General features: G+C 43.1%; 3 protein-coding genes across 8 annotated transcripts in view; 1 reads left to right on the top strand and 2 right to left on the bottom strand.

Annotated features, from left to right (window-relative positions):
- Positions 1-1744, bottom strand: part of LMBRD2 (LMBR1 domain containing 2) — a 45694-nt gene extending 43950 nt beyond the window's left edge. Inside the window, exons 1-2 of one of the 2 annotated variants that reach the window (XM_055791543.1) lie at positions 1607-1734; positions 1225-1313 (exon numbers count right to left, since the gene is read on the bottom strand). The gene's annotated coding sequence lies outside the window, so the exon portion shown is untranslated. Of the gene's footprint in view, positions 1-1224; positions 1314-1606 lie in introns of both variants that reach the window. The other variant, XM_055791544.1, reaches the window with a different exon arrangement.
- Positions 1745-1874: 130 nt separating this feature from the next.
- SKP2 (S-phase kinase associated protein 2) lies at positions 1875-13289 on the top strand. 2 transcript variants are annotated; one of them, XM_055791549.1, is made up of 10 exons: positions 1875-2042; positions 2655-2905; positions 4469-4580; positions 4863-5006; positions 5579-5713; positions 6986-7084; positions 8589-8716; positions 10308-10359; positions 11660-11767; positions 12956-13289. In XM_055791549.1, the coding sequence occupies exons 1-10, from the start codon at positions 2035-2037 to the stop codon at positions 13170-13172; spliced, it is 1254 nt and encodes a 417-aa protein (XP_055647524.1). In that variant the 5' UTR covers positions 1875-2034; the 3' UTR covers positions 13173-13289. The 2 variants fall into 2 exon arrangements, with proteins under 2 accessions (XP_055647524.1, XP_055647525.1); XM_055791550.1 differs by lacking the exons at positions 1875-2042; positions 2655-2905; positions 4469-4580; positions 4863-5006 and adding an exon at positions 5264-5342.
- A 2476-nt stretch (positions 13290-15765) lies between these two features.
- The window catches only part of NADK2 (NAD kinase 2, mitochondrial), a 35139-nt gene continuing 32127 nt past the window's right edge, over positions 15766-18777 (bottom strand). For all 4 annotated transcript variants that reach the window (XM_055791545.1, XM_055791547.1, XM_055791546.1 and 1 more), the window contains exon 12: positions 15766-18597. In XM_055791545.1, the coding sequence (XP_055647520.1) occupies positions 18459-18597 (139 nt within the window). In that variant the 3' untranslated portion in view covers positions 15766-18458. The remainder of the gene's footprint in view (positions 18598-18777) is intronic.

Here is an 18777-nt window from a genome sequence, read left to right as displayed (position 1 = left end):
TTTGTATCTGCTAATGACAAGAAAAAAAATAAAAATGCTGTGCCAAATCCGTTCAAAACAGCAATATCCTCTGATTTGGTGGGAAACTAGGTTCTCCACAGAAGCACGAAATTAAAGACCAAGGAACACAGATATTTTTGCATTCAAAAGCAAGCAGAGACCATCAATACAAAGCCACTGGAAGTTTATCTGCTTTACATCATGCTGCCTTGTCCTCTAATACAGGATATTAAGTACCACAGAAGCTGATGCTTTCATAGGGTTTACAGGAGTAGTCTGGAAATAACACATCAAAAAACCTACCTGCTTGGAGGAACTAAAATAGAATCAGATACAAAAGCTGTAGAGTTGCAAAAAGAACCTAAAAAAAGAACAGAAATTGCTTCCTGGGCTGCCAGACTAATGCAATCACATAAAACAGGTGGCAGTAAGGCAGTCACTCACATGATCACAACCCTAACACTGCAATAAGGCAAACATAAGACTATTTGTTAATTCAGAGCTTTTAAAAAAAATAAATCGATTTTATCCCTTTCAGCAAAGTCTTCTTTCTATTTCCCACACATTAATAAAGGAAAGCAAAGACTGACAAAGAAAAAAGTGGCTGCAGAACAGGTTAAATATAATCACTTTACTTCTTCAAACTAAAAAAACACTTCTCTTTCATTAGATTATCCCCTTCAAAAACCTTTAAACAACTGTTCCATGAGTTTAGTTAAAACTGGAAACAGTTATCAGAAATTCTTTTTTAAGATTATATGAATGCTAATTTGAGTCACATCATTGTCTACACCTGACTAAATAGCTGTGTGCAATTCGCCATGCGTTCCATTACTAACTTCAGTTTTATAGGCACATCTCTCCATCGTTATGCAGTAAACAAAGGACAGCATTTACAAGCAAGCATCTGACTAAGAGCAAAGTAATAGGTGTCTTCAGTGCTAGTTTTCCAGCCTCACCGATTTCAAAACAAGCAGTTTGGAAAAAAAACGTGAAGAGCTGCACTACCAAAAGATAGCCTCACATACACGGTGTGAGGCTTGTGGAGTCTAAACGAGCACGGTCAGGGACAGGACCAGAATATACAATCAAATTTTAGGCCTTCACAGCGAAGGCGTTTCTGAAACACGGGAAAAACCTTTCACGGCAAAACGTCACTGTCAGCAGAATTCTGGTCTTCCAAACCGCCGCACATTAACGCCCATAAAGGTGGTAGCTGCATACCGGCTGGCCTGTAAGGTGCACAGAATCCAAGTCTGCAGGCACCGAGCAGACACCAACACGCGTCCCTGTAACCTACGTGCCTGGGGTCCCTGAAAGAAGGGAAAAATGAGGGCCCCGGAGCGGAAAAAGGACGCGTCGACACCGCATGTCCCCCTCGCCCCCCGATACCCCGACGGTCGCTGCACCCGCTTCCCACCCGAAGGGCGCCCGGGACATGCCCAGGGCCCCCCTGCTCCCGACGCTGGTCACCCACCGCCCCGGCAGCGCCACCCACACACACACACCCCGCCGTGACTCGGCGCTGCGGCACTCCCGCGGCCCCGGCGATCCGGCCTCGGCCCCCCCCCGCCCGCTGCCACCCTGGGCCGCGCCGCTCCCTCACCACAACCAGAGCCCTCTGCTCAGCAGGCAGAGCCAGTCCCTCACGGCGCGCCGCCGGCCTCCATCCCGGCCGCCGCCGGCCTCTGTTCGAGGGCTCAGATAGCCGCGCCGACAGCCGCGGCCGCTTCCTTCCGCGTCAGACCGAGAGGGGCCGCTGACATTTGCCCCTCACCAGCCTCCCGCCCCCCCGGTGGCGCTTTGTCGTCACGGCCCCGCCCCGGAGGCGAACGCAAGGTACGATGGGTACGGCCCCTCCGCGCTGAGGCGGCGGGCAAAGGTGTGCGCGGCGGCGAACTACGGCTTCCGCCCGGCTTTGCGGCGGGCACCGCCGGCTTCCGCCCGGCCGGGGGACCGTGGCGCGCGGGTCGACGGCGCGGTGCGGAGGAGGGTGGCACGGCCGGGCGCCGGGCGCGGCGCGGGGCTGCCGCCATGCACAGGTACGGGGGGGGGCGCCCGCCGCCCGCCGGCGGGGTGGGGGAGAGCCGCGCCATGCCCGGGCTGCGCGTGAGCCCTGCCGCCCGGCGCGCGGGAACCCCACGGGTGTCCGGCGCGGGAAGGGACGGGACGGGGGGCGCTGGGGCCCCGGAGGCGCGTGCCGCAGGCTGCTGGCGGGGCACAGCCCGCGCGGCGCCGCTCCCGCCCGGCGCTGGGACCCCGCCCCCGCCTCCCGCGCGGCGGCAGAGCGCCCGCTGCCCGCGCATCCCGCGCGCCGCCCCTCCGGGAGGAGAAGCCCGGGCGGGGGCGGGGGCGGTCGGGCCGCGCCCCCACCTCTTCGCCGGCTTCTCTCGCCGGTCCCCCCGCTCGCCCCCTCACGCCGCCCGGCAGCGGGGCGCGCTTGGTCCCCGGCGGGCTGTTGAAGCGAGCACGTGCCTCCGCGGTGGCCTCTGCTTGCGCTTCCAGCCGCTGCGGGCGCAGCGCTGCTCATCGCCCTGCCGGGGGACGTGGGTTATGCGCGACTGTCAGAGGGTTCTGTGCGAGGAGCCCCGTCCTGTGTTTGGTGTCAGTCTGGCGGTACTTTCAGAGCCCTGTGGGTTTTGCTGTCTCTGCAGAAAACACCTCCAGGAGATACCATCCTTCACCAGCAATGTTTCCAGCAGCTTCACCTGGGACTGCGACTCCGGCAAGACCTTGAAGTCCCTCTCGGGCCTGGGAGTGTCCGTCCTTAAGAAAGACAAGCTGGGCAATGAAAACACACCACAGGACTTGCTGGTGTCTTCGTCCTGTCCTCCTCCGAAACGGCAGAAGGTGAAGGACTTCATCATTGTGCGTCGGCTTCGGCTGCTCCAAGAGGCAGAGTCAGGTACTGTCACCCCGGTCCAGGTTTTGTTCACCCTTCAGTAGAGATGGAGAGTGGGTATCACAAGTCATTAGTACTTCATTTTTTGCGGGCTTGTGCTCTTTCCCAGCAGAGTATCACTTTTAGATCTAGTGGCATTCAGGCTTGGGCAGATAAATACTCCTTTATGTAAGCCTTTAACTAGAGGCAGTACGTCAGGCTCCAGAACTGAGACTCATGTAAGCCATGGCTGGCTCCTGCCTAGCCCCACCAGCCCCCATCTGTGTGCTAGGGGTTTGTGCGGCATACCTCTGTGTCTGTCAGCTCTTGCTGCTTGGGACTTGGGTGCCACCTTTGCCCAGCAGGGCCTGAAGTTGCATCTGTTGCTCTGCCCAAGGGACCTATTCCAGGAGATGTTTTGCCACATACCAAGCAGGGCCAAGCTCTTCAGGGCACAGCAGTGGCTGCCAGATGAATATGGACTGTTTGTGCTGCTGTCCCCAGTACAACTTTGAAACCCAGCGAGGCTTGATACTTAAGCATCTAAGCAGTAAGATACTTGGTCCTTGAGACCAAAGGGATCCATTCCGCATCTGTTGCAGTGCAGGCTGAGGTATGCCAGGGGCCCAGCATCTTGTCTTCTGCTGGGGCCGAGTGGTGAGCAAGGCAAGGAACTCTGCCAGAGAGCTACAGGGAAGGTGCAGTAAAGGGTGTAAGGTTCCTGGGCTGGAAAAAGACTGGGAGGGAAAGAGCAGGGCTGTAGCCTGAAGACCTGGGGCACTTGAAGAAGGGGTTATAGAATGCTGTATTCCTTCCTCTGGTATCAAAATGTATTTTCAGTTTGCAGTGACTACAGAATGCACAATAAAGAAATAGCTTGCTCCAGACACTAGGCTGTCATATGAAAAGTGGGAATACCCTCAGACAGCCCTGCTTTTAAATGAGACAGTGCTGGATCACTGGCAGCTGTTCTTGAGCTCCACCACCCAGAAATCTCCCGTGTACATGGCAACACCTTCTGGAGCCTTGTATCTACTGATACTGTTAACTCCCTGAGAAGTTGAGATGCACCACATCCTTTCAGATAACGCTGGGGGCGGTGGTAGTTAGCATGTGTGTTTTAACGAGCAGTTTGCAGTACCTGGTTTTCTCTGTATACCGTGCAAAAGCATAGCTCACCTTGGGCTCTCTTCTGGGAGCTGACATGCACAGGAAGGATGAGCATTTCAGCAGGGGAAGAAAAAGAAAGTGAGGACCCTACAAGCCTTAGAATGCAAATGCCAGTTTCAAAAGTGAGTATGTGAATAAAGATTATTGTCATCTTTTCAGTGAAATTGGTTTTGTATAACTTTATTATGTACGCTAAATTGTTGTTATCAAAAGCTTTGCCTTTGCCAGTCATACCTAGGCAAAGATGGTACTGTCTTCCTACAATGAAGAGCTGAAAGGGGAATAAGTAGTGGGCTGATGTCTGTATAGTCTAGAGGGAGACTGTAGAGGTACTTTTAAAACCAAGCCAAACAAGGCATCTGATCAACAGGAAAAATGAACCAGCTTTAACTGAAACACGTTTCTCTTTCACTAAAGGTGTTTCTTGGGATGTACTTCCAGATGAATTGCTTTTGGCAATCTTTGCATGTTTGCCTCTAAATGACTTGCTAAAAGTTTCCGTGATTTGCAAGAGATGGCATCGTCTTTCGTAAGTATTACTTATCATCGCTTAGTACTAAGAAAACATTTGCTTCCATAGACTGTTAAATGATCTGGTTCTTACCTTGTTTATTCACACATAATTCGGTTTATGTGGAAGGGGGTTATACGTATGTATAATCAAAAGATGGCTCACATATTTTAACGTTAGTAAATTCTATAAAATGGCTTTCCCTCCTGTCAGTCTTTTGTGACACTGAAAACTTTCTGTGGTTGTACTCATAGTTCTGACCCTTTCTAAATCACTAACAAGTAAAATTCTGTGCCTTAGGTTTGATGAATCTCTCTGGCATACTCTTGATCTGACTGGTAGAAATCTGCTGCCAGGAGTGATTGGACAGTTGCTGCCTGCAGGTGTTACTGCATTCCGCTGCCCAAGATCCTATATTGGGAATCCATTGTTTAAAACAAGCAAGTAAGACTTTTTCTGCATGTTGTGGATCCTGAAACCACATATCAAATATTCCTAGTTTCTCTGTGTATTTTTGGGTTTAAGATCTCCGCCAGCAGTAGCATTTGTGCTGTCTCTGGAGTGTAGAAGAGCTGATCAGTGGTTAGGCATATGTTGAAATTAGAGGATCTGTATTCACCTGTCAGTTACTTAAAACCAAGCTAATGTGATTTTTCGAAAGTATCAAGCACCATCATCCACTTGCAATTTATATCTTGTAGCATGAAGAATTGTCAGCATCTCCAGCATTTTTATATGGGAAGATCAAAGTGATTTAACTCCAGCACAGTAGACTTTCAGGTATTATGATGAATCCTCTAAATGCGTTGAAGATAAGAGTTGTGCAGTTTTAGTTGGTACCTTAGCAGTAGGTGGGGTGAGCTTAGTTGTATGTCCAGTGTACAGCGGAATACAACGGTATAATTATGATCTGCAAGCTTTGCACTGTTTTAGTGTATGGGGTATACTTATGGTATGGGGAATTTGTAGAACAGGCTTTATTGCAGTTTTAGTAACCTGCCTTTCTCCTTTTGTAGATCTCTCAGAATTCAACATATGGATTTGTCAAACTGCACAGTGTCTGTGGCAGATCTCCAGAGTATTCTTTGTCTATGTGAAAGGCTGCAGAACCTCAGCTTGGAGGGACTAGTACTTTCTGACAACATCATCAAGTGAGTGACATGTTTGGAATATTCAGTAAATACCTTCTATTTGGTGCTATCATTTTGTGCAGGCTAGCAAAAGAATGCAGTTAAGGGTTTTTCATTGTGGGAGTCTTTTGAAATGGCCAGTTCGCGCACCTAACAGACCTACCTGGCAGGCTAAATGAGCTGCCTCTTTCCTCTCTTGTCCTCCAACAGATGAGGCGAGGAGGAAACACTCCTCTGGAAGAGTGTTTCTTGGTGGCTTTTTGTCATTCCTCAGAGTAGGGGGAGATTGGCTCCTGCAGCCAAGCTGCATAGCAGAGCTCCTTTTTTCCTATTTCTGTGCTCCTAAGAGAACTTCTGTGTTTGGCATAAAGGTTTTTTTCTGTTTTAAGGGGTATAAGTAACTCTTCTGCCAGAAGGTTGTTGTGCTTCTGCACTATTTCTCACTTCTTTCTTAAACTCCACTTTGTCTGGAAAATCACAGATTCTGTCAAGCAGATAACTGTTGGTCGATTAAACTGGGAAGACACTTAATGGGTGTGCAGTCAATGTCCTGTTCAATCACAGGTGATTGTGGAAGTGCCAGGGACCATAGGTCAGGTGGCAGAGACTCTGGGTGTCCTGCTTTCTACTTTGGAGCTTTCTGATGCCTTCCTTACTCCAGGGCGGGGAAACAAAGCACAAACAAACCCATTAGTCTGGCTTTTGATACCAGACTAAAGTGTCTGAAAATGGGGTACTAACTAGGCACCAGTGATGAAATGTTACTGCCTTGTGTACGAATGTAGATACAAATGTAAGTTTCGCTAACTGCAAGCCTGTTTTAGTCTGGCAAACAAATGCATTCAGGGGGATGCTATTTGGATGTGTGTGTTTTTCAGGAATAACCTCCATCTTGCAGAGGTGACTTCAGAATGTGGTGATTGCTTTGTCTTTTAGAGGTATAGTGATCTTTAATAAAACCATGGTGTGTATTTAATGGTATATGACAAAGACAAGGTGAAAATACATTGTTTCCTTTTAAACTTAGCAGTTTATAAATATGCAGACTTATCAGGAATGTCAGGTAAATAAGCAAGTATCCCCTTTGACACTTCACGGTGATACAGCAAGTGCAGAGTTGAGAGCCTTAGTGACTCTTAGGTTGGTCAGTTTACTAAAAATAAGGTGCTGCATGTTTAACCAATAATTCTGTGCCTGGGATCTTAACTCTTAAAAATAATCACACATCCTAGCAATGCAAACAATGTTCCAACATTTAAATTTTATTAGACTTTTCTTTTTTCTTCCCTACAGGAACATTGCTAAGAATCCTGATTTGATGCGACTAAATCTCTGTGGGTGCTCGGGGTTTTCTGCAGAAGCCTTGAAGCTGATGTTGAACAGCTGTTCTACGTAAGACAAAAATAGTTTTTACTATTGCTGCTTACTGCTATTCCTGAGAAAAAGGATCCTTTGTATTTTTTTCCATAGGCATCCCAATTGTACTTGTCTCTATGTTTTTTATGAGCCTGTTCCTGAATGCCAAACAGCTGATTATTAGCTGAATAGTCAGATAGTTTCTTCCCATCAAGTTATTTTCTTCTTTAATAGCAAAGATGAACTTCAGTATTTTTAAATGAGTTTCTTTAATCATCCTTAAAGCAAGTCTTGCTGGGTTAACCCCATTTATGTTCCTTTGATATCATGTAAATTTGATTTTCTTAATGAAAGCAGTATGTGACCCTTACATAGTAGAGTGTGTGTTTTGAAACAGAAAAGTGGAGTCCCAGGGCTCCCTTTGCAAACAGAGTACAGCATGAATGGCAAAAACACTGTGCCTTTCCATCCAAGACAGAATAATCCTTCAGTAACCTACTTTATGAAGCACTGTGTTCAGATTGACAGCTCCAATGATTAAACCATCTGCCACCAGGAAGTCATTGAACTGAGCCCTAGTCAGTCTGGAGTTTATGTCGTGATCTTTCTGCTGACTTCCTGTAAGATGCTGGACAATCTACTTAATCTTTGCTTCTGGAAAAGCATGTTTTTAGTCAAATGGCATATTAGTGGACAGACAAAGCCTTAATCTTTTTCTGCCTCTCATGGGTAGGTAATGCTTTCTATTGCTTGGTCAGATTCCTTGGATCATGAGCTATTTAGAGAATGGCAGTCTGTACAGTGCACAGCGAATAGCAGATGGCAAAACTGATCCTAAGAATGCTAGTGGTGATTTAACTGTTTTTAATTTATACAGAGATTGCCAGCTAAATGCTCTAGTTGGGCTGTTCACTGTCTCGGTCCTCTGGTTAAATCTACAACACCTGCACACAAAAGACTTTGTTCCAGCCCTGAATGGTGATTGGCTGTAGGTAATCAAGCATGTAAAGAGATTTAAGGTTACAGCATCACCAATGCTTACATAAAACTATGAAGTATTTTATGCCAATTAGGATTAATTGGTCATCTGACCACTGCTAGTAATGGATAGCCTTTTTTCCCTCTCAATGTGAACATCTGTTCAGTAGTAACAGATTTAGGTCACAAACCCAAAAGCAATATGAAAAGACAGTGTCTCCTCGTGGCAGTCCCCGGGAGAGAATCATATCACTTCCTAATGGAAGTGGCCTTGGGAAGTCACTAACCCCTTGCCCAGAGCTTGGTCTTGCGCTGGCAAGGTTGATGATAACTTTGTGTGGTTGGATCTTGAAAACCTCCAAACACAGATTCCATAGCTTCACTGGGCAACCGGCTCTAGTGCTTAATTATTGTCACACCAGATTTTGTAGTCATGAATACAGGAAGTTGGTAGCAGGTGTGTTACAAGTTTTTGCATTAAAAGTATCAACTCTAATAGATAATATCAGAACTCACTGTTTTGGTGATTCTCCCAAACAACTCTTTGTTCATTTGTGTGTAGGCTGGAGGAGCTGAACTTGTCCTGGTGTGACTTCACAGCCACCCATGTCAAAGCAGCAGTCAATCACATCACTTCAAAAGTAATGCAATTAAATTTAAGTGGATACAGACAGAATCTACAAATACAAGGTAAATGACAGCATGGCAAACCTTTTATCTCACTATAAGATAAAGCAGCAGGCTTTATATATTTTTCTGGTTGGCATCCACTGTGCATATAGAAAAATCATGCACCAACACTGATTCTGTGCTCTATATAGCTTGATGTTCTTGCTGTCAGAGAATCTTACTTCCGTCTCTGGCTCAGCCATGAGAAGTGAGATGATTTGCCTTCTGAATTTAAATAATAGTGAGGTGAAAGCTCATGTCATCTTCAGTTGAAAGGTACAGCCCTTACTTCTGAAGTAAGTCCTGAAAGCTGGATACGCTGGATCCCATGTTCCACTGTAAACTGTGCATTGGCCTTCCAGATAGTTTTTGGAGCTTTCTTAAGGCTTCTGCTGTTGTGGGGGCTGAAGCATCTTCCAAAAGACATCAGTCATAGTAACTACTTGAGTTTCAGCCTGACATGCTGTCATACAGATACCATTTAATTTGAAAGGCAAATCATCTCAGTAATCAATATTAACCATTTACTTGCTAAGAGTTCTAGGAGGAAAAGTTAGGTAAAGTTGCAGGGTAATAGAAAATGCAGATAAATTAGATTTGGGGAGAGGGCACAACAAAATGGGCAAGGATATAGATAAAGGATGAAATGGCTTTGGTGGTACAGAGAAGTGAATTTTCTCAATGAGCAAATGTGATGCCAGGGCATTGGCTGACAAGGAGATAGGCAACATACCAGTGGTAACCTCTCTTTTCTTCTCTTTAAACGTCACACAGACCTTGGCATGCATTCCTTTGTGGGGAAATGCACCAGTCTTCTTTTTACCTCAGCCCAAAACCCATAAACAAACATGCTACACAATCTCATCAAAATCAAGAATTTGAACCTTCTGTTGATGTGACCATTAGAGACAATGTGTAGAGCTCTTCTGTTGCAGAACACTTTCTATGAGTAATTTTACTCTGTTTCAATGCAATTTTTAATGCATAAGATTTCAGTAGCTCACTAATCATCATAATTTAGGTATTGTTTTCTTTAGGTTTTATACGTGAATTCTGAAATACCAAAATCCTCTTGTATGTTGATTAACAACCTGCTAGTAACAGTGGCCTCAGTGATATCTGAGCCACAGGTGATCCTATGCTGTTTACAGACAATGAAAAGATAGTATCATGAATTTACAGTTTAAATTAGGAAAACCATAACTGTAAAGGGGAAGAGAACTTTCTGTGGGTAGAAATTGAGATGCCTGAAGAACTTGATGGTCTGAAAGGGTATTTGATGTGTGGAAAATTTTTGGTGTTTTTTGACTAGTAAGAGTTTCAGGCATCTCACCATTGCTGTGTCTCGGTAGATTTCTACAGCAGTATCACTTACTTAGTAAGATGCTGGTGCAACTGACTTTTAGGGACACTACTTTGGACTAAATAGATCTGTTTTACTGAGGATTAAAAGAAGTCCCTGTATCCTGAAGTATCTTGATAGGCAGACTATATGCTCTTAAGCCTTAAGTTTTCTTTTTAACAGAAATGAACATGTATGGAAGTGAGTAGGCTGTATAAAGCATGTTTTTCTTACTGGAAGATGGACTGACTCTTTGTGACCTCTTTTCAGACGTTAAAACACTGGTGGAAAGGTGTCCTTCTCTCACCCATTTAGATCTAAGGTAAGGAGACCTGTGCACCTGGTCCTTAAATGCTCTGGTTCAGAGGACTGCCACTTCTACTACAGTGCAGTAACTATATAGTAATAATGCATGATTGTGTAGGATTGAACAACCAGAAAATATGTTCTGTGCTAAACCTACAAGAGATTTGCTATCTGGCATGACCTAATCTGAAGCAGGTAACTAACTTGAAGATTTCTTGTTACTTTGGCATAAATGTTGCATACATACAGGATTTGTTAATTCACAAGTGATAGTACTTGATAGGTAGAGTAGAAGGAAGCATTCAGATGCATACAGTTTATAAGCCTAGCATCCTAGAGAAGGTTTAGTTCATCTGATATGTATTTTTTACTTGGCCGTAGAACTGAGGAAAAAAAAAAAGTGTATTTAGGTTTTAACCTAGTCAAATTAAAATATTTTGAAATCTTAATGTGTAAAGTAATTGTCTTTTCATGGCACGAGACAAGATCTGCTGCAGAATATCTGCCTGCAGAGAAGCTTCTGCTTCACTTGCCCTTCAGTGAAAATCAAAATCTCTCTGTTGTGGTTGCAACCAAGCACAACACAGCTGCATGCTCACCTCCCCCACAGTGGGGTTTTGGAGGAAATCGGAAGGGTAAAAGTGAGAAAACTCCTGAGCTGAGGAAAAAAAAGAAGTTTAATAGGGAAAGCAAAAGCCATGCACACAAGCAAAGCAAGGAATTCATTCATCACTTCCCATGGGCAGGCAGGTGTTCAGCCATCTCCAGGAGAGCAGGGCTCCGTCACGTGTAACGGTTACTTTGGAAGACAAACACCATAATGCTGAGTGTCCCCCCATTCCTTCTTCTTCCCCCAGCTTTTATACACTCAGCATGATGTCATATGGTTTGGAATATCCCTTTAGCTAGTTGGGTCACCTGTCCTGGCTGTGTCTCCTCCCAATTCTTGTGCCCCTCCAGCCTCCTCGCTGGCAGGGCGTGAGAAACTGAAAAGGCCTTGACTTAACGTAAAAATTACCAAGCAAGAACTAAAACTATCAGTGTCCTGTCAACATCATTCTCACACCAAATCCAAACCACAGCACTGCACTGACTGCTAAGAAGAAAATTAACTCTATTCCAGCTGAAACCAGGACACCCTCCCACACAACACACACACACACTAGAAAGGGGTTACCTCCATACTGAGCAAAAAAACACTTCAGTGGTAGAAAAAGAAATTGAAACTCATTAATTTTTTTAGCCTGAATTTTGGAAACACCGAATTTACTGCTGCTTTATACTTAAACCGCCATTATATATGCTCTCATGTACAGTGACAGTGTGATGTTAAAGCCTGAGTGCTTCTGGTATTTTCATCAACTCATCTTTCTACAACATCTGTGTCTTAGCCGATGTTACCAGATATCACCTGCTTCCTTAATGTAAGTAATCTCTAAATGGCTTTGGTTTGCTGTTCATGCAGAGGGTATGTTATTTTAAACTAGGTTTATTTTAGGTTTAGAAATGCAAGTACTGTTCTGAAAAACTTACTGGTATGAAGAATAAGGAGCTGAGATAAAATAACCTGACTGCTAGAGCATGTACCTTTGAGAATCCAGACTGGAACCAAAGGTATCCAAGATAATCTCTCTGTGATCTCAGTCTGTACTCATAGAACTTGCTGATCAGTATGTCCATTGGTCTTCCCTTAATGGCATTATACTACTGGTACTCATTACTGTGAGGTACAGCTGGAGATTCCAGTGCTGCCAGTGACCAGTATCAGTGTCAATATTAGGTTTTCAATTATGTAACAAGGAAGGGATAGTCCTTTGGAAAACCTTTAACAGAGTTGACAGTTGATTAGCTAATCTGTTTATACTCCTTTGCTTTTGTGTGCACCTGTGTCAGTTACTGGTTGCCACTGAAACACAGCTTAGAGTTAGTTGCTTGTGGGTATTTTCTGCCTTTTATTAGTATATCAGTCATTCTGTTGTATTATTACTATATCAACTTAATTCTCTCAGGAAAGATGTCAATCTACAGAAATGATCAACAACAAGGAAGAGGTTGTGAGAGGAACAGGACTACCAAAATGAGGATCTGAAGAAACTTTTCTGTAGCAGTTTGTGCTGTCATGATGATACCTTGCGTGCCTGCTTGTCAATTTTGCCTAACACTTGCTTACAGATAGAGAGTTCACGTGATGAGTGGGCAAACATGAAGCATTCAAGAAGCCAGGGCTAGCTATTCACTGGTATGTTGTAACAGACTGGAGGCTGAGAGTACCTAGGGGCTTGTGTCCTGACCCATATCCTGCAACTTCATCTGGGGCAATTCCTTCTTGACCAAAATAAATCAGCCCAGGGAAATGAAGGGGCAGGAACCAGTCTGCTTACACTGTGTTGAGAAAGAACAGTAAGAAGCAATTTACTCAGCAGGTTTCCTGAATTGTCAGTACAGAGAACTAGTTTCAGTTAAGTATGTGCTTTTAAAAAGTAGGAAGGAGAATTTAGCTTAAGTGCTTACCTTCTAGAACTTTGTAGAAATGCAGTTACCAAGTTTGGGTACAGACTGCAAAAAAAAATGTTCTCAGGTTCATGATTATTTCCATATTTTTCTCTTTCTAGAGAACTTCGTGAAATTCCAACATTAAAGACTCTTCAGGTGTTTGGAATAGTGAATGATAGCTCTTTACAGCTCCTCAGGGAAATGCTTCCTGGCATCAAGATCAATTGTTCACCCTTTACAAGTATCGCAAGGCCAACTGTTAGCAGCAAAAAGAACCATGAGATTTGGGGCGTCAAATGCAGATTGAAAATCCTGAGAAATCCTTGTGGCATATGATCATGTACAATGCACTGGGTGCAATGGACACGCTGTGTACTGGAGCTCCTTAAGCAGCAGAGTGCTGGAGCACCTTTAATCATAGTACTGTTACTATTAAAAATCATTCTAACTTGGGTTTATGCCTTAATGTAGTTTCATAAATATTTTTTTAAGTATTTCTTTTTTTACATAAAGCCTTTAGAAATCTGATTATCTGTGAGCAATTGTAGTATTTCTTTTAGGCTTTTTATTGTTGCTTTTTTACAAGGGAGATTCTTTAATGACAATGATTAACAGTGTGAGCCTCTAGCAACTGTTGCAGGTTCTGATGCAGCTTTTGTTGCTTTAAGGTGTCCTAAAGATGCTTATGGTTAGCTCTTTCAGCTCTAGAGCTCCTGAAAAGTCTTACAAGAAGTGCTAGGTACCTTGATGAGACTTATTAAGGAATTGTCTTTGTCTGAGTTTGCAGAACTCAGAATGACTAATGATATTAAACCTATTCAAATCCAGTAAGATGAGAGGCTACCTACTGTTTGTGAGGGGGACAGAAGACCGAGTCTGAATTCACCAAACCTGAAAACCGTGAATAGGGGAAAGGATGTCCACATGTAAAGGAGTGGAGAGGCAGCTCAGTACTGTTCAGTACAAAGTTCAGCAGCAGTATTAAGGAGCTACAGTGAAGTTTTTCTTTAGCAGGCCACAAAGGTAATATCTGGGTTTTGTATTCTTGTTACAAAAAAAATAGTCTGAAGATCCCATTTGGAATAAGCATTTGTAAATGTAGAAGCTGGTTATAAATAATTCCAGGTTGTGGTGCTAGGTTTTCCGATTAACTATTACGGAACCTTAATGTAGTTTCAGTGATCTTGATCTCAGATAAAACTTTGTAATGTTTGCTTCCTTTCAAGAACAAGGTCTTTCAACACCATCTGATAAATCGGCAGAAACGTTGCAGGAGGAGGGCTCAAATGGTTCTGGATCTCAGACCAAAAGCAAAACCTGGGACTTCTGCGTAACAGTGTTGTAAGGGAGATGCTTTGGTGCTATTGAGGCATCACTTTATAATAGCATGTTTGTAGTATCTTTGCACTTCTTGTATCTGTAACTAACCACTGCTGTCCGTATTGGGTCTGACTGAGCCCCATAGCAACCCTCAGTGTTGCGCTTGTATTGCTAGCAGGTAGCCAGGGTAGCTGCTGCAGGGTCCTCGTGCGTAAGCCTGGAATGTTCCAGCAGGTGTGCTAGTTGGGAAGTCCTAGGGCAACCCCTGGATTCCATGTAGGGTGCTAATATGCTGCTGTTATTCCTATGAATGCAGCAAGCAAGCAGGTGGTGAATTTATTCATAGAATCATTTAGGTTGGAAAATACTTTCAAGATCCAGTCCAACCATTAACCTCGCACTGCTGGGTCCACCACTAAGTCATGTCCCCAAGTGCTGCCTCACACACACCTCCAGGGACAGTGACTCACTGCTTCCCTGGGCAGCCTGTTCCAGGGCTTGATAACCCTTTCAGATAAATTTCTCCTTATACCAAATCCAGATCTTCACCTGGTGCAACTTGAGACCATGTCTTCTTGTCCTGTCACTTGTTACGTGGATGTTTAAGGTTAGCCTACCACACTACTGTGGGGCTGTTGCATAGGTATAGTGTTTCCCATCTCAAACTGAAGAGTTCGGGAATAAATACCTGGTAGTACAGAGCACATTGTTAACTATGTGTTACTAGACCTTGATATTTAATTTGACTTTCTGTGGTATAGCAAATACAGCATTGCCTTTTTAATCTAAGTTGGTTTTGGTTTTATTAAATTGAACAGAGTGTAAGACTTTGAGTCATTAATGTGTCTGTGCCCCTTACAAAGGAGTTGGGGTGACATACCTCATCAAAGCTGGAGCGGAGGCTGGATGATATTGGATATTCCACTGTTCCACAGTTCGTAGCCTTAGGTTTATGACTTGAATTCTTCCAAGAAAAAAGTAAATATTTGCAGCACAGCACTACTGTAAATTGTTTTTCTCCCTATGCACAATTTAACCCCATACAACTTCTGCATTTAATAAAGATCTAAAGAATTGTTGTATTGTACAGAACGACTGATGAATGGGAGGAGACTTTCCCTGACTTGCCACCAACTTTGTGTTGTGCGTCTAAAAAAAACCCAAAACCCCCACAAACTGTCCAAGCAACATCTAAACAGTGGTTTAGAGGACAGGGTGTTACCACCAGTACATTTAGCATTTAATAGACAGTGCTTTAAAACCCTGTACAGAATTGGAATAGTAGTGTGGCTTTAGCTAGAAGGAGTAGTCCCAAATTTGTTTAAGTACCATGTTCAGTGTTGGTAGAGGACACACGTTTCTACTGCAGCCCCGATGGTAGTTGTATCAGACACATAATGGAGGTCCTCTGGGTAAGATGCACCACTGACCTTTTCTTGAATGAAAAACGTTATTTGGTAGCCCTGAGCAGTCCACACCAAAAACTGCTACATAGGTAAGTCTCTGCATTTTACCTAAAGCATGAAACAGTGTAAAACGAACTGTACAGTAAGTAAGTTGAGCGCATTAAACACCTTTGAAAGTTGAAATAAGGCACAGGACAGCTTCATGTGTTGATTAATTTTTATTACATAACATATAAACACCACTTTTTTTAAAGAAAAAAAAGCAAAGAATGACAGGTCTAGTTTAGTAGAACACAGTGTGGACTGGCACTAAATGAAAAGACCATGGATTTGATTCAGCCAGTAGAAGAGGTACAGAGTTCACTGCCAGTTGCAGCAGATTAAATCAGTGTGAAACCAATACTCAGTCCTGTTACAGAATACGTACTAGGTGTCTGTCCTGCAATCCTTTGTAATAAAGTATTTTATTAATCCTTAAATTCTTAAATCCTTAAATCTAGAATCCTTAAAAAGGATTCTAGAATTCATTATTTTAAAAAGGGTAGCTGCTTACTGTTTATTTAATTCTACATCTCTGAATCATCCTAGTTACGTAAATCAAGCATTCACCAGTAAATGCTTCAACAGAAGTGCAATTAAATATAAACAAAACCAGTAGAGGCCACTCACGAGCAGGTCAGGTTTCCATTTTGCTAAGCAAGTTAGGAATTTGACTGAAATCTCTTACTAATCTCTACGTTGGGTCTGCAGGGCCTGAAAACATTGCATTTTAGTCTCAGCAGTCATGATAAGGAATGAGAGGCATCCTTAGGTATGCGCCCTGATCAGACTAATAGTCTCCATTAAAATGTTACTGCACACAAATGTCTCTAAATATGATGGGGACAGGGTTTCTGCCATTAATTTGTCTGTGCAGGTATTCAAGGATGCTTTCAATACCTAAACCTCTGATCTAACACTGGTGAGGTCCTAGGAAGTCCTAAATTTGTGTTAATGGCATTGGTGGGTGGTGGGCGTTCTTGAACCTTTACAGCGTATTGACCAGTGTACTAGACGGAGGCACATAAACCACCCTTAACTGGTTACAGATGGATTAGGAGTGACTACAACACCCTAGTCTCTGTGCAGCCAGCTTTCTAAAGATTAGTCTTTTGCATCTTCACCTTTAGACCAGTTTTGCAGATTATTTTAGACATTAAGAGTGTTATTCTGATAGTTCCTGAACTTACTAAGTTTTGAAAGAGTGTTTTATCTACTTTGATTTTCCCCTTCTGGTCTGCAATCATGACAACTCACACTGACGGTGTAAATAACTCTTGTCTGCAGCACACTTAGAAGATAAAATGTACACAAACAGTGATAGCATATTCAGAAAGCTCCATCAGTATCACATTCTTCTAGAACTGATTGGCCTGATTCTGGTTTAGAGACTTAAGTAGCAGAAGGAAAAGATGTTTTATCCACTTTCTCCACCTATAAAGATCAATTTACATGTTGTGATTGGCAATAGACACACTGATTGGCCACGCTGGAGAACATTCACATTAGACCCGAGAACATCTGTTACAGAAGTCTCTTCATTCAAAAGCAGTTTTAAGAAAACTCACTTTTGGAAATAGATCTGTAGTAGACAGGACAAAACACATTTGTTTCAAGTCATGTAGCAGAAAAGTTACTACTGCAGGAATCTTCATTTTGTCAAATTCTGCCCCCTCATCTATGCAACGATCAGCATAGACTTTCAAAGGCAATCATAGTTCACAGTTTCTCTAAAACATCTAGAAAGTCATTTCCTCTTCTATAATCAGAGCTTTTTTTTCTGTTATCAACTTGCCTACCCAACACATGATCAGAGTCACGTAAAGTTAGAATTAATTTGCTGCCAATTAAATATTGGTAACGATCAGCACAGGATTGGAAATTTAAACTTTCTGGGTAAGTTAAAATTACACACTTAGGAAATGGGAAGACATCCATTAACTTGTGCTCCAACTACTAGCACCCAGTACATATCATTCTTCCTCAATTACAAACTCTGAACCTAAAATTCCAAACCATTCAACTTTGTAAGGCCCAAATATCTTTCGTGATGATAGCCGCCTACATACACTACTGTGACTGAATACCTGCTAGCCAGCTAATCCATTCAGTGAAGGAGCATGTCATACTTCAATGTCTCCTGTAGTTTGTATAAGTTTGTATATTCATATTAAATGGCTCAAGAAAACCCTTGGTTTAAGTCCCTCTCTAGCCAAAGAGGAAAGGTAAGAGCTACATCATTCAAGACGTGATTAAACCAGACTTTGACTTTTGATGTAAATCTACAAAGTAGAAAAAATACTGGAAAAGGAAAAAAAAAATTGTCACAAGTTGTATGAAACTACAAAGTTGTAAAAGTTTTTAAAAGCATACAAAAGTTTTTTATTTGTTCCTGTTACGTCAACATCAGGATTTACCAAAATCTATATATCCTTGCATCATATTGCTAGATTGACAGCCAACTTTTCTACAAAAGTGTATGTATGAAGGTGTTTAGTTTCATCAGTCCCAGACTGTTACTAAAAAACTGTACATCTGAGTATTTAATGCTACGGACTTAATACTTGAACCCATCTGCCTGTGTTTAAAAAGATGTTCTTTCGTGTTTGCCTTACAGGTTAGAATGTCAATTTTCACTGAAGTTAGAGGTAAGATTTCAGATGTATTTTTTTTACACCAGATGCAAAAATTGCTTAAATATCCCCAAAGCAAAGGAATGAAAAGCATCTCAAGCTTCCACCAATGCTCTTGCATCCAAAAAGGACAACTTCCAAAATAATGCAGCATTGCAATGTGCTCTCCCCAAGAGTTCCCTCTCTGGATCCAGAACTGTTTCAGCAGAAGACACTAGGATCCTTCATTCCTCCAGTAGAACAGTGCACAGTGCATCCTCTGTATCAATCATTATTGAAGCTATTGCCCCATCATTGAACTCAAAAGATGTTCCTCCATCTACAACCATACATGCATCCCAACAGCGGGAACGGACGCAGACTCTGCAAAAAATAAGTTTTCACAAAATAGTTTAAAAAGATGATGTATTTCACACAAGCACTTACCTTGAGCAATAAAGACTAGTTCTTGCACATTCCTCTGCATGGGTCAGCAGATGCACAAGCACACACAGGCACGGCTGGAGAAGAATTTAGCATGGTACTAAGCACTAGAATCCCCCG

Source organism: Falco peregrinus, chromosome Z (genome assembly GCF_023634155.1).
Source record: "Falco peregrinus isolate bFalPer1 chromosome Z, bFalPer1.pri, whole genome shotgun sequence".
NCBI lineage: Eukaryota > Metazoa > Chordata > Aves > Falconiformes > Falconidae > Falco > Falco peregrinus.
This window is presented reverse-complemented; position numbering and strand designations above follow the sequence as displayed.

Excerpts from the sequence above, each read along its gene's own strand:
- SKP2 (XM_055791549.1), top strand. Across the intron at positions 5,714-6,985 it reads CTTTCTGACAACATCATCAA|GAACATTGCTAAGAATCCTG; the intron begins GTGAGTGACATG and ends TCTTCCCTACAG. Across the intron at positions 11,768-12,955 it reads ATATCACCTGCTTCCTTAAT|AGAACTTCGTGAAATTCCAA; the intron begins GTAAGTAATCTC and ends TTCTCTTTCTAG.